At 41.5% G+C, this 15,508-nt stretch overlaps 1 protein-coding gene across 1 annotated transcript in view; it reads right to left on the reverse strand.

The window, feature by feature from the left end:
- Positions 1-5,570: 5,570 nt before the first annotated feature.
- Gad2 (glutamate decarboxylase 2) overlaps positions 5,571-15,508 on the reverse strand; it is a 60,439-nt gene continuing 50,501 nt past the window's right edge. Inside the window, exons 13-16 of the mRNA XM_052156986.1 lie at positions 14,359-14,508; positions 10,747-10,854; positions 10,342-10,431; positions 5,571-5,744 (exon numbers count right to left, since the gene is read on the reverse strand). Of these exons, the coding sequence (XP_052012946.1) occupies positions 5,571-5,744; positions 10,342-10,431; positions 10,747-10,854; positions 14,359-14,508 (522 nt within the window). The remainder of the gene's footprint in view (positions 5,745-10,341; positions 10,432-10,746; positions 10,855-14,358; positions 14,509-15,508) is intronic.

A 15,508-nucleotide genomic window follows, 5' to 3' on the forward strand; every position in this document is an offset into this window, starting at 1 on the left:
TAGGAAACAAAGATGTACTGTCTTTGTTTTTCACGTTTGCATTTTTTTATGAAAGGTCCTGGGCAGGTGTCTTGAGCTAGGGTTTTGGTCGAGTCTTTTGGGATGGTCTGGCCCACCTTTGTAAGTAGACATTTGCTTCTCTGTTTACTGTTGTGCTGATTTGACAAGTTTTGTATCAGCAAATGCCTGAAGTTCAGTCTTAGGGTCAGTCAGCTCTGATTTGTGAGGGGTGCAACAGAGGTATTTGTAGCTCAGCTTTGTTGGCCTCACCAACAAACACCCCAGAGAACAAGCAGGTCCTTCTGGTAGCTCCTCGGAAATAGGCTAGAGTGCCAGAGAGCAGAGGTAGAGTGCTTCAGTGGAGCTCGGGTAATTAGCTGAGGTCCTGAGATCACTGGTGGCATTAGGGTCTCAGACAGAGGGAGAGTTGAGAACAAGCAAGGCGGTGGGCGGGGCCTCATCTGGCCAGCAGTAGGATCCTAGACTGAGGAGGAAGTGAGTGTTACTTGTGGACTGAGGGGCTTGTGTACTTGAGGGGTTCAGTGTAGGCCATCAGGTTCCAGAATTAAGGGAGGAAAGGGATATCTAAGGGATGAGTAAGTGATTCCACATAGATATCCCAATGGCAGAGGTAACAAGTGAGGCCTTCAACCTAACAGGCATTTGAGGGACTGTTCAAGTGAGTACAGGACGAAAGAAATGTGTGTAGGAAGTGGAGGGTCTGAACCTCTTATCTGCCTAGGCTGAGTGGAAAGAAGCCTACATTTGTATGTTGAACCATATCCCATCACCTTCTTCTTAGGACCCAGTCCCTTAGTTCTCAGCTAAGGAAGCTAGGAACATTAGTGGACTTAGTCAAGATTACACTAAGCATCTGGGAAAGATGCACAAAGTATAGAGAAAGTGACTTCTCACTGTAGATGCCACAGGAGGCTATGGGGGAATGTTGCTAGGGCTCTCTGTGCTTTAGATGGGAATGGATAAATAGAGTGGCTAGGCAGACTACATGAGAGAGTAGAAGACAATGTTAAATATTATTTCTGAACTAAACTTGTTAGGTGGGTATTCATTGAACATCACTGATGGAGAGTCATCAGTGGAGGAGCTCCATGGAGTTTGAGTGATTTAAGGACAGGACAGGAGGTGACTTACAGAATCTATAATAAAATATGACACAATCAAGACTTGTTGACAGCTGTTTGATGAATATTGTATTAGCTACTTTCCTCATTGTTGGGACAAAGTTCACAGCAAATGCAATTCAAAGCAGGGAGGATTTGTCTGGCTCACGGTTGGAAGGGATACGGTCCTACTTTCAGGGAAAGCACAGCAGTGGGAGTGAGAGGCATCGGGCTACACGGCATCTGGAGTCAGCAGGCGAGGCAGAGAGAGATCAGTATTGGTGCTCAGTTCTCTCTTTCGTCTTAGGGTTTTTGTTCAGGCCAGGGCTCCTGCCTATGGCATGATAGCATCCATATTGAGAGTGGGCCTTCCCTCTTTAGTTAAACAGCAATGAAAATGCCCTCAGAAGGAGCACCTCAAGGTAAATTCAGTCAAGCTAATGATGAAAATTAATCATCACAAATAGCAAGAACCATGCTCAGTATCATATGTGCATTCAGTTTAATCAACATGAAAACCATAGGAAGAAATTTGCTGTTGTGAAACCGGGGAACACAGTCACGTAGTCTTGGTGATCTTCTTGGGATAGCCCAGAGAGTCAGCAATGGAGTCATACATAACCTGATCCCAGGTAACCCAGCTACAGAGCCTACATTCTTATTATTCCTGAGACACTTACCTTCCTATCAAAAGGAGTGGGAAAGTCTTCCTGAGCACAGAGAGTAAAGGCAGGATTTTGAGTCCTTCCTATCTGAGAGTCCTTATCTTCACACATTTGAAAAAAACATAATTTGGTGTTGGGGAGAAAGTAGTATAGAGAAATAAATTAAATAAGATTACAAGAGTAAAGGTTGAAGGTCACATGGGACTTTGGTATTTTATTTTTCTAATTTTTACGCTTAGGTGAAATTTTCATGATAAAATATTTCTGAGTGATTATTTCTATTTGAAGAAGAAAGAGGGTGATAGCAGAAGTAAGACCCAAAGACAGGAAAGTCATTAAAAATTAAAAATGACCTCCACCACACAGCAGAACATGAAGTGAACACACATAGCCTGCCATGTCTACATTTACACATTTATTTGGGTTTAGAGAGAAAACACAGGTAAAATACTTTGATCATACACAAGTTTATATTTGAAGAACAGGTTGCCATGTTTGTATTATTTTTCTGTCTTTAGTTAATGTATGGGTGCTGGGGAAATGTTAACATTATTTGGAAACACCATTTGGCAACAAGATCTTGGCACACACAACTAATTAATACACAGTGTTTGCACTTAGTACTTGAAAACAGAAAAGCACGTGCAGGGTGGTGCCTGGTTAGATGTTTTTGCTTCTCGGTCCTGTTACTATATTTACACCTGTGCATCCTTTGTCCATGTTCTGAGGAGCAGCAAGGTCCTCCAAGACCCTGCAGAGACAACACCTGCCCTGTCAACAGCCTGTGACACTCCATAATTGGTTTCTCTGGCCTCAGAGATGAAGCATTTTGTGTGTGATCACACAGTTGTCAAAGAGATTTCTTAGGGTGGGGCTTAGTCGAGGTTATGTTCTCTCTAAGCGCCGATGGAGAGGGCATACAGCTTGGGACCAGGTGAAAGGGTGAGGGAGAAGAGAGGCAAGGACAGGAACGGATGCAAATGTAGTTCTCATAATCTCAAAGTTCAAAGTTCAATACAGCTACCACATAGAAGAAGACACACTGATAATACATTGTGCAAGCTTTTACAGCAACACATGTTGATTTGCAACACCACACAATTCAATATAAAGTGCACAACCTCAATCTGAGGTGACAAGACAGTACTAGCAATGTACTAATGGCAACACACACACACACACACACACACACACACACACACACGATTTTCTTTCCTCAAATCCTGTGACAGTACATGAAGTCTATACCACTTAGAAGTCTTAGATAAACACATACTACACTTTTTTCAAGTATTTTAAATAATAAATGAAATATTGCTGTATAAATAAAAATGGCCATATCAATTCTGATTAAAGCTGAAACCAATGTTTTAAAATGAAAAAAGAAAAAAGAAAAAAAGATCACAGATAGAGACCTTTGGCACTGGGGATTTGGACCAATTTTCAATACAGTATCTCTTCATTATTACTCTCTCTTCCCATCCTCCTTAGCCCTCTCCTGAGTGGATGGCAGAGTACTGTTGAGGATCTATTAAAGCACTGGGCCTATTAGGCATGCATGTGCCTCCTTTTCTAGGATACAGTATGAAGAGATTTCCATGCCTGAGCAAGGGCCGTAGAAATTTTGAGGAAGGATCTGGAGAAGAAGGGGATTGGAGATCCAATTCACTAGCAAAAAGTACGTGGACACAAGTTCTTTTTCAAACTAGAAGCCAGCTTGAGTTACCAAGTCTGTCCTCAAAGAACTAAGCTTTTCCGTCTATCAGGACACTAGGCCCTACTGCCTTCTCCAAGTGGGACAGTGGGTTTGATAAGTGAATCTCTGCCTGGGAAATGAGATCTGTGGGCCTGGGGCTCAGGACAGATGGACAGCTGCATGTTTACTCTTGGTAGCCAGGTTTCAGAAAGGAAAGTCATGCTGGCCCATCAGGGAGTTCCGAAAGTGGAGGGCTACTACTTCATGAGACTCTGGTGAACAGGAAGTTTTCTTTTTTGTGCTCCAGGGAATCCATTGATTGTCTAGACAGCAAGGGCCCGAAGCTACATTCATACTGAGGATTAGTCTGTCTGGTCAAATAAGGTCTGGGGAAAAGTCATGAAGATTTGTGGTAGGTAGGGACAGAGCCCTCTTTCTTCTGTTCCTTTAGTCATTCTGAATATTGAAATGCCTATCCATATGGAGTGGGAGAATGCTTGCAGACCTGGATCTGCCTTTTGCATGTAAAAGGCCATAGTTCTACTAGCACTTAGATCTGTTCATCTGTGACTTAAAGTTATCATGGGAGCTGTGGATAGCTCTCTATCCAGTTTACAGGGAAAGAAACTTATTTTCAAATGGTTATTTTGAATTTTAGAGGCCTCTGCATATTCTGGTCACTGTGGGTCTTAATGGGAGGCAGATAAAGGAAGTTCTTAGTCCATCTTGAAACTGCTTGCAGGAGGAACTCATTTCAGAAAAGGAAAAGAGCCACTCGGGATGGTAATTCATTCCTGGGGGTCTGGGGGCAGCGAGTCTAGCAGGAGAGACTTTAAACTGAGGGACGGAGAAGGAATCTGAAGAAGAGAGCATCTGGATGCAAACGACCCTTTCCCCAGACAGTAACAAAAGGGCATTTGGAAGGAAGCCATTGTTGTCACACAGAGGTCTCGTCTCCCATGGCTGGGTTTAATATTCTGAGTGTATCATACTTAAGGAGTGTGCTGCACCCCTCTTTGCTAGGCCTGATTAGGTTTTATTTTTAGTTTTTTTCTAATTAATCCAAATGATCTAATAAAAGAATATGGTTCAAAAAGACACTTCAAGAACTGATATCAGCCTTTGGTTGAAAGTAGGCTACGTGGGAAGCAGAGTGGACATGCTTGCCCGGATCTGGGTCCGAGGTGGACTTGCTAGGCGTACACTCTGGGTCTGCTAGAGCCAACTAGTGCAACGCCTACACAGGAAGAGAATCTTAACTGTTGATCTGGTCAATTGTTTTTAGAAGTTTCATTTTTTGTGTGCGTTTGTTCTGAAATACTGTCTTTAGGGATATGATGAGACACAATTTATACTAAAGTAAGTTATTTCATTTTAAAAGAATTTTGTGGGTTCTGTGTTAAAATTATCTTGCTAAAGTGTTTTATTGTGCCTCCTTGAAAAGAAAGATAGAGAGAAAAAATAAAGAAATAAATCTGGCTTAGGTTTCATATCTGCCCCTGCAGTTTATATAACCCATATAAAATAAAATCTATATGTTACAAAATAGGATTTCTTTTAATATATATTTTTCTTTTTGTAAAATTATATGTATTTAAATACATTTGAAATGTTGCTCTAGGTAAATTAGAAATTCTTTTCCTAATACTATGAAAAAGGTAAGAGTTTTTCTTGTCCACATACATTTTATATTCATTTTGTCCTTTTTCACTGCACCCAGAGAACCTTTTATATGATTCAAGGGTGATTTGGCACTAATTCAGTACTACTGCTCGGAAGTGAAAACAAGGTTGGATCAGCATACTATATTAAAAGGGAAGTATTTATAACAATGTTATACTTTCTCTTACTGATTAGAACATAGCCTTTTGTCACTAATTATCAGAGAGGTATTCTAAACTTAAGAAAGGATTTTTAAAAGGAGCGATGTTTCCTGTTGGTTTTGATTATTTTTTTAAACTGTACTCTACTGTGACACCACGATATAGAAATAGAATTACTCTGGAACAAACTACAAATACATTTACACAGTTTGTGACAACTTAGCTGTCTACCTAGAGAACTGAAACAGTTTGATGAGTGAGGTGATTACAAATCTTGTCCCAGGCGTTCGATTTCTTCAATGAGGAAGTCAATGTCTTGGTGAGTTGCTGCAGGGTTTGAGATGACCATGCGGAAGAAGTTGACCTTGTCTCCTAAGGGTTGGTAGCTGACCATTGTGGTCCCGTACTCCATCATTCTGGCTTTAATCACTGGCGCCACCTGTGGGAGAGAGCAGGTCAGTGCAGTGACTTTCTCCCCGTGCCTCCTTTATGTTAAGCAATCAGTTAGCATGTTATATACAGTGCACCTCACAGCAAGTGATGTTTTTAGTTTTTAACTAAACAGGACCAAAATTTTCTCTTGAAGGAACTGCTTCAAGTTTTCTTGAGATCAGAGAATAAAAAATAGCCTAAAATATTAAAAACTCTAAATATAATAAGAGATTTGCCACCTTGATAGTTTGTTAGTGTTTGCAGGGACTAGGAAGAATCTTTTCCTGGGGTTAAATGGTTTAACAGTGAAGAGAGTTTCACCCTAAAAATCCAAAGTCATTGAAAGAAAGCATTTTTAATAAAAATTATTATGAGGGGCAAGCCTCAGTATCAAGTGATGGCTAAAAGCAGGAGACAGAAGGGCTGGAGAGATAGTTCAGTGGATGAGTGCACTTGCTTGAAAACATGAGAACTTGTGCTCCCCTTGTACCCGTGTAACAAAGCCAGGAGTACATGGTACATGTCTCTAAAGAAACAGGGTACATGCCTGTAACACCAATGTTGTGGGGAGGAGACAGATTGGTCCTGGAGCTTACTGGCCAGCCTCGCTGAAATGGTAAGTTTCACGTTCCTCTAAAAGACCCTGTATCAAGAGTAGAGGCTGGAGAGATGTCTCAGCAGTTGAGAGCACTGACTGTACTTCCAGAGGATCTGGGTTCAATTCCCAACACTCATATGGCAGATCACGGCTGCCTATAACCCTAGGTCTGGGTGATCCAACACCCTCATTCAGACATACATGCGGGCAAAACACCAATGTGAGTGGAATAAAAAGGACAGTAAGAGCACTGACTGCTCCTACAGAGAACCCAAGTTCAATTCCCAGCACTTACATGGCAGCTCATACTTGTCTGTAACTCTAGGGGATCCAACACCCTCACACAGACATACATGTAGGCAAAACACCAATGCACACACATTTTTAAAAAAATTACTTATTTATTTTATGTATATCAGTATGCTGTCACTGACAGACCAGAAGAGGGTATCAGATCACATTACTGATGGCTGTGAGCTACATGTGGTTGCTGGGAATTGAACCTATGGCCACTGAGCCATTTCTCCAGCCCACATATATATATATATTAACAAAAGGAATCATAAAAATAATTAAACAGAAAAAAGAAAAAAAGAATAATTCAGAGAGAAATGGAGAAATGCCGAGTGTCTTCCTTTAGCCACCCCCAAAGGGCGCACCCCCTCACTATTACACAAATGCGCAAAAGAAAAATGTTAACACACTTCTGTCAACTTTCTTGTGATCAACTTTTCCAGTTTCTTTTCATTCTCCTTTTAAATTGTTTTCGCATATAAGTATTTTGAAAAAACAAGAAAAACGAAAACCAAGGCCTTCATGGTATAAAGACTTATCTAAGAGTAAATAGCTGTGAATGTGATTTCATACACAGAGGAACATCTCAGACAAGATCACAGTGCTTTTGTTACACTGTTCATTGCAGCTTTGTGGGTTCTCTTTGCTGTTTTGAACTACATCCGTGCTCTCCAGCTTGGCAAATCAGCCTTTTGTCACCAGCTCCAAGAATTCATCTTCAACTGCTCACCAAAGCGAGTCTTCAACTCTGACAAGGGCCATTTATTAAATATCCTTTCAAGTATCTACATTTCTTGTCATTTCATGCCTATCATCAGTCATACTGTGGCACATTCTCCCAGTCCATGTCCTTAGTCTTCTGCAAGGCTCCACATCCTACGTACTCTGCAGGTTTCCCCGACAGTGCCCCAACCGTGGTGAGCTCTTTCCTGCCCACCATCAACTGTCTTCTTCCAAATTATCACTGCAGGACATTACACATTGTATCTGACAACTCCCTAATTTCTTAACTGGCCTTTTGCTGATGAGCAGCTACATTTTCTCTTTCTACCCCATCTGTAAGCTGCTGGAAGGTAGCCATACTACCTTCTCATTCCTTTGTTTCCTAATGTTTCCACATGAATTTGCCACTGGCGTTTGTAAATGCAAGCATTTAAGTCTTGATGTTCATTACAAAGATACAGCCAGAAATGAGAAGCTGGAGATGCTTTGTACTTATGTGAGATGTACATGGTCATAGATTCAGTTGAAAATGGGGATCATCTCTTATATCACCAGCAGACCTCTTCATAATTAAACTGTCCATTTGTTTCCTCCTGGGGGGGGGCTAGTGTTCATGAAATAACATGCAGTTATCTTGAAAATGTATTTTCACTATGTGTTAAAAAACTTTTGTGTTTAAATCCTAGAAATGCATGAATGCCATCAAGGAGATAGTCTGTAATGTCAAAATCTTGCCAAATGAGTTCTTCATTATTCCACTTTTCAAAGTCTTTTCAAAGTCTTTTCAAAGACTTTTTCCAAGTCACCTCAAGTATGAGGCCAAATTGCTTCTTTACCAATTTGCTATTACACCCATCTGTTGGTCTTTTGAAAACCATCAATTAGTGGAGGAGGATCATAAAAGCTGTTCAAAGAGATGCAGGTAATGGCCAGTGAATTGCTGGGTGTAGTGGAGCACACCTTTAACCTCACGATTTAGGAGGCAGAGTCAGGTGGATCTCTTGTGAGTTCTAGGCCAGTTGGGTTACATAGTGAGTTCTAGGCCAGCCTCTTAGGCAACCAGAAATGCACCTAACAGATCCTCATCTTTATATCCTCATGGAGGAGTGGATGCCCGTATTAGTCACAACTGCTTCGGTTATGTAGATGGTTGTCCCCTACCAGTGAACTCTTGGGAAAGGCTCATTGAATTTGGTAAAAGTTCTTTTCCTTTATGCAAGGAAGTGTGTGAGAAGTACTTACTATGTCTGAACATTGTGTCCTCTCAAATTTCTCTCTTGCAATCATAATTCTCAAGGAGATTGGGGCCCTTGGGAGACTCTGACTTATTACACCCCAGAGAGGGTACAGGGGAAAGGCTGATGGAGCAGGAAGTGGGCCCTTGGCAGATATGGAATCTACTGACTTCTTAATCTCAGATTTCTCAGTCCCAGAACTGTGAAAAATCAATTTCTGTTGTTCATAAGCCACCTAACCTGTAGTAATTCATTATATCGAAATCCCCAAAGTCTTGGTATTTTAGCTCAGCAATTGACTTTAATGGCTTTCAAATACTATAGCTCTGAACTAGACAAGTTCTTAGGATTGTCTTGTTCAGAATTTAACCTTGTTCTCTTTCCAACATGTAGGTGCACACATGCATATATGCACAAACATGTACATTTGCATATATATCTGAACATGTACCTTCATACATATGCTGATAAATTAAAATTAAAAAAAAAGACTACCACATGTGAGTTTCATCCAGTTAAAGAATGTGGTTCCAGATTGTTAAAGGGCAGATATTTATATTTTAAAAAAATCCCCTGAGGGGGTTTTCATCTCTAGTAGTGGTTCTCAACTTGTGGGTCATGACCCTCTTGGAGGAACCGATTAGATACCTTGCATATCACATATTTACATTGGGATTCATCATTAGCAAAATTACAGTTATGAAGTAATAATGAAATAATTTTATGGTTGGGCATCACCATACGAGGAACTGTGTTAAAGGGTTGAAGCATTAATTGAGAATCACTGATCTACAGGAATGCTATACTCCCCTTTACATAGAAGGGAATAAATTATTCTAGAAGGTCAGCAAGCTAAGGTGAGAGAGATTCTTAGCAATAGGGAGTACATGGCTGGCTAACCTGGCTGTGTCTGGAGCCTCCTGACTCACTGAAACAATGCCTAGAACAACTAACCTTCCGAAGTTCATGGATGAATGATGGATGGTCCTGCCTTCCCATTCCTACAGCACTTTGAGAAATAGGCTCTGGAGTCCTCTCCCTTTGGTGTGCACCATAAAGCATTTACTAAATGTGTAAATGTTGAGAGAAGGTAGAGATTAAAGATCTAAAAAGATCTAAAAAAAAATGTGCCTTTCTAACCAGAGGAGACTTTAGAGCTCTTGAGGCTCTGGAGTCAAACTTGCTATACAATGTGGGGAGCATTACATTTTCCCACGGTTATTCAGTAGACTAAGACAGCAACAGTGCTTGGCCACATCAACTCACACGAGCTGCTATGAGACTTTAAGTGACTTAAAACTTGATGGATGTGGAGCTTGGGGCTCACACACTGTAAATGGTAGCTGTTAAAATCATTGCTCCTTCTGCTGAGCAGCCTGGATCTTGGTATCTTAAAGGGTCCTTTTCTTTTTTCTTTTCTTTTGTTTCCTTGTCCCTCCTCTCTCTTTCTCTCTTTTTCTTTTGGCTGACCATTTCTCATACTTGAAGTTTCTTTTGTACTTGTAACTGAGTATCCATTTCCCTTCAAAAAACCAGTGACCTACCTTCAAGGGCAGTTTTTGGTGCTTTCTGAATGTTAGTAGAGATTGTCACCCAATCAGTTATTTTAAGACATCATAAAATCTCTCTCTAGGAACAAGCAAATGGAACTGTGAAAAGTCAGGGAACAATGGCTGTGTCCATCTGAGCTCTGTGAGAGCTATGCAGGAGATGGGTCCAGATGGCATACTTAGCAAAGTACTCTCAGCACCTACCTTTGAGAGGCGGCTCATTCTCTCTTCATTGTCTTCCAGAACGCGCAAACTTGGAGGTACAAACCAGAAGCAGACATTTGTGTGCTGAGGCTAAAAAGAAGAAAAGAGGTTTCAGACCTGGTCTAAGAGTCCAAGGATGGTTCAAATGTATTGGTTCCTCAGGTTCAGAAGACAATCCCAGTATTTAAATGAGTAATTGCTGTTGGCGCATCTCCCTTCCTCCTTCTTCAGAGCTACGAGTCCACTCTTTATCCCAGCTCGAGGGAGCCATCCCACCATCTATTGCTTCCCCCCTGCAATGGCCCCACTTAGCCAGAAAGCACATTATCTGACACCAGAAAATGCCAGGGGTAAGGACTGGGGTTGAGGACGCTCCTGGCCACTGTTGCAGTGTTGGACACTCACCTTCCCATCAAACACCATCTCATATCCTTCTCGGTTTTTTATGATATTGTATAAATACTCTGCCAGCTCCAAACACTTGTCAATATGTGCTTCAAACCCAGTAGTCCCCTATGAAAGAGAAGAAAGGAAAAGCATTAGGCAGACCAAGCCTGTGGGTAGCTCTCAGATAGAAATGAGGTAACAAGCGTCCTCTGGGGGTTGGCAGTCATTCTGCCATTTCCAGCCATGCCACTTTGACATGTCTTAGACAAGGCTGCTCCTAGAGGCTTTTCTGGTGATTACCTCCCTTTAATTCTCCACCACCCCCAGGCGTGTTTGTTCCTTTTCATTAAGAGGCCCCACAGTCGACTCCTTTTGTTCCCGGGGCTTAATTCCCCAGGTAATTATTTTGATTACTCAAGGGGAAAATTTGCCTCTGCAGCTCATAGATGCAATCATGGAAGTCATTAATAACAGAAGGGATGGGCTAGTCTTTTCCTGCAGATAAGAAGCCTTGCCAGGGATCTCCCCCTTCCCACCCCCACCCTCCCCACATGCCTGTTTAGCCCTCACTCGTGATGTGAATTATCCATCTCCAAACTCCCTCTATGCCTCAGCAAGAACAAACAGGTACTTGCTGAGTGTCAGTTGAGTCTTAGGAAGGCTGTCATTGTGCTTAGCTTTCTGGTGACCTTGGTAGTGATGCAGGGCCCATGGCAGCTGGGTATATAAATCATCAGTGGCTTTTACTTCTCAGCTCTGGAAAACTTGGATCTGGACTTTTGAAAAACAGTACAACTGCCTTGAACCAGAGCTAGCTAACCAATGTCTGGGCACACTAGGAAACTGATTTCCAAAATGCCTATCCTTTGCTAGTTCCTGTATTTGCTAAGTGCAAATGGAAATCTCAGGAAAGCAGTTACTGCTCAGGGAACTGGTACATATCCTAATCCAGCACGGAACTCGGAGGAAACAACTGTAAGTGTAATAGAGTTTAGATGGGTGTGTTTGTCATAGCCCCAAAGGAAAACCCAACCCAACCCATGATGTAAAGCATGCTTCAGAATGAGCTGTATTAGAGAAACAAGATGGGTTCTGAAGATGTTGTCACCGAAGTGGTGTTCTTTGTCTATTCTTCCTCACTATTCTTTTTTAGATGAAGTCCCAATTCTCATTGGGATGGGAGAAAGATCACCCAGTAAGCTAAGTCAAGAGGGTTGATGGGAGTTTGAGACCAGCCTGGCTTTAGAATAGGATCTTGTCTCAAAACCATGTAACCATTGTACCCAAGTTTTCTATGGTTGTTCCTGTAGGGAAAGTGTGATTCCTGTGACAAACACGGCAAGGGAGCTTTTAATGGATGATTATCTTCACTTCTGGTCTTTGTTGAGAGATCGTGCTTAGTATTTTGAGAACTATTATCATTTCATCTTGAAACAAAAATGAAGCTTTAAGTTGGAAGCCAAATGGAAAATTGTTCCATTTGGATGTCCAGACATTTGAGGCTTTGTTTAACAAATGGAAAGATGCTCTGTGTGCTGTGGCTTAGTCTTGCCTTTTTACCTCTCTTAATTATTTTATTTCAGGACAGAAAAAGTTGACTCCCTAACCTTCATCTCAGGGGTTGACCTGCTCTGCTGTTCGATCCATTCCAGATATTCTTATTTTTCTAAGAACCAAGGGCCCCCTCACTCAGCAGAGGCTTAAGATCTCCTGCAGCATGAACTTACATAAACACAGCTAATGATCACCACTTAATGAAAACACTGAAGAAAAAAAAAAGAAACAAAAACAATGGTGTTTGAGAGAAGAGAGCAGCCACTCTATGTAGAGATAAGTCTTTCTTAACTTGCCATTTGACATTGCCAACTATTATTTTGCAATTTCTATTAGTCAGTGAAACAAACCTACTAATTAATTGTAAAGGCTGATTGGGAACCCACCACAATATATGACCTTGATGTTTTCTCCTCCAAATTAAAGGGCTGTGTGACCAAATGACCAAGTCTTATGCTGAGGAATGAGGGCTGCTTATATGTCTTCACCTGACTATCAACTTCTGCTTTGTTTTGGTTTTGGTTTTGTGAGATAGGATCTTCTTCCATATACCTTTGTCTGGCTTCTGACTTGCTATACAGAAGACCAGGCTGGTCATGAACTTACAATGACCCTTCTGCTCCCAAGTGCTGGAATTACAAGCATATGCTTTCAAGGGTGGGGGTGGTGGGGGTGCTGTCAAGATCAAAAGAATAGAGGCCCAGTGTACACAACCCTTACTAGGCTTCCCAGAAGCAGAGGGGACACTTCCAAACAGTTTGAGAAAACTCAGTGGGGTGAATCTTAATAAAGAAGACTGCCTGAGGGCATGCTGTTCCTGAGAACTATATCAGAATTCTTTCCATTTAAGCTTGTCTTTCTGTCTAGAATAGGCTTAAAGAAGACCCTACAAAACACTTGTGGATTACACTGTTTATCAGTGAAAATTTTCCTCCTTCCTTCTTGGCCATCTCATATGCCTCCGAACTGTATCAGGCCACTCCCTCTCCTTGGAAAAACTTTCTAGAACAGTTTGTGGCATTTTGTTACTGAGGACACAGTTTGGACCTCTTTACAAAGGCCCTTGCCTGCCTTCTTCTTGGAAGGGGACATGCCTGCTGATAAGTTGCTTACTTCACTCTATAGGACTGAGCCTGTTGCCCACTGTGTAGATGGTGAAAACCCAGAGTCAGATGTGTAGTGGCCTCTTGACCAAACACACAGGAAGGGCATTCCTGCTTCCTCTGCAGTTACCTCCTTGCTGCTTTTCCTTTGCTTTCCCTGTTATGATATTTTCCAGTTAGGTTCTGTAGTATATATAGGTAGCTCTGACCAATGTATGATTTTGTGATTTGTAAACTGAGAGTCTAGTCAAAATTAAACCATGCACCTCCCAAAGCAAAGCCTCCACCCCCTACCCCCACACACAAAAGATATGAAAGTGGAATTTGGGGGTAGGAGGGTTACAAGAGGGTGAGGGACAAGTGTGACTAGAATAGATTATAGTTACATATAAAACAGTCAAGGAATAAACTGATAAAATATAGCCTCTGACTATAGAAATGACCTTGCTGGTAGAGGAAGGTTCATCATTCAGGTAAAATTTGAAGTACACAGGACCTCATACAAAGGACTGGGGACTTCTGGAGTTTTGAAAATTATTTTCTCATTAGAAGTCATACACTAGAGTGGCCATGGAACTAAGTGGTCATGGTAGGTATTTTCATTATGGTTTCCTTCTAAAACATACTAGTCTACTCAGGCTACCAGTCATCAAGATAGATCATCAACCAAGACGGAGAGGTGGGTGAATAACAATGAGGATGACAACAGGAAGAGGTGATTCTTAAAAAAAATTAGGGTGTTCTCCTAGATGCATCAAAATGGGTCATTAAGTTGAGGAAGCTTTAGAAACCCTAGGATGTCAGGAAAGACAAACAGTGGGTTAATTATGCTCTTGCCCATGGGGAATGCAGTCACCAGACACAGGGTTAAAAAGAATTCCGTGAGTAACTTTTCATTTAGCAATCACATCTTAAAAACTTTGTCAGACAGGTTTTCTTTTCTTTGGCTGCCTTTTAGCTGGCCCGGGCTCACCTTTGCTCTCCACATGAGCCATAGTTTAAAGACATCGACATGGCGTCCACACTGCAAGGCCTTGTCTCCTGTGTCATAGGACAGGTCATAGTGCTTATCTTGCTGAAAGAGGTAGGAAGCATGCATCTGGTTGCAGCTCTGCATCAGTCCCTACAGGAGCAAAGAGAAAATTCAGGACACTCTCTTTAGCATTGCATTGTGGGTAATTGTTAAGAAAGGAAGATCACAAAACCAAATGCTCTTGTATCTTTTTGAACAAGAACACAGCAAGAATTAAATAGAAAAACTACTGGATAAGACTGTCCAGGCAAGCATCATGGGTTGATTCTGTGGCATGAAGGCTCAGGTGGAATGCTACCAGGACACATTTACACCTTTGTTTACTTCATTTTAAGAAACACATTTATAAAAATAGGTAGATAAAATTCACAGGGTGATGCTCACTTTCTTGGAGACCATCTTGATCTAGTGTTGTTGTAGTTAAATATTTCAGAAACCCAATACTTGGGAGGTAGAGGTAGGATTGCTGCAAGTTTGAGGTCACCTTGGTTTACCCAGTGAATTCCAGGCCAGCCAAGGTTACATAGCAAGATCACTCTTTTAAAGAGGAATGCAAAGGAGAAAGAGGGAAAGAAGGGGAGGAAGAGGCTTCAGAAACTTGTAGGTCCTTTGGATTTAAAGATTTATTTTATGTGTGTGGGCAGGCCTCCTTCATATATGTCTGTCCACCTGCATGTATGCCTGTTCACCGTGTGGATTAGTACCCAAAGAAGCCAGAAAGGGATATTAGATTCCTGGGAACTGGAGATACAAATTGTTGGCTGTCGTGTGGGTGCTGGGGTTCAAACCTGGCTCCTCCAAACGATTAGCCAGTATGCCTAACCTTTGTCTCCTCTCTCCAACCCCAACTGGTTCTTTGAATGCAATTACTGTGGTTCTTCTAGCTCTTTCACTCCCCTGTAATGATCAGACTTTGAGCTATTCAATAGCTCATTGCTCTTATTTTTATATATTAGGATGCAAAAATTATCCAAAGCTGCTGCAATTCTGGATTGAACCTAAATGAGCAACCTTTCCCATCTCCTGTTCCTCTCCCAAGGGTCAGGCTTAGGGATTACTTTTTCACATTTAGTTGCTTATGGTAGTTACA

Source organism: Apodemus sylvaticus, chromosome 14 (assembly GCF_947179515.1).
Source record: "Apodemus sylvaticus chromosome 14, mApoSyl1.1, whole genome shotgun sequence".
NCBI lineage: Eukaryota > Metazoa > Chordata > Mammalia > Rodentia > Muridae > Apodemus > Apodemus sylvaticus.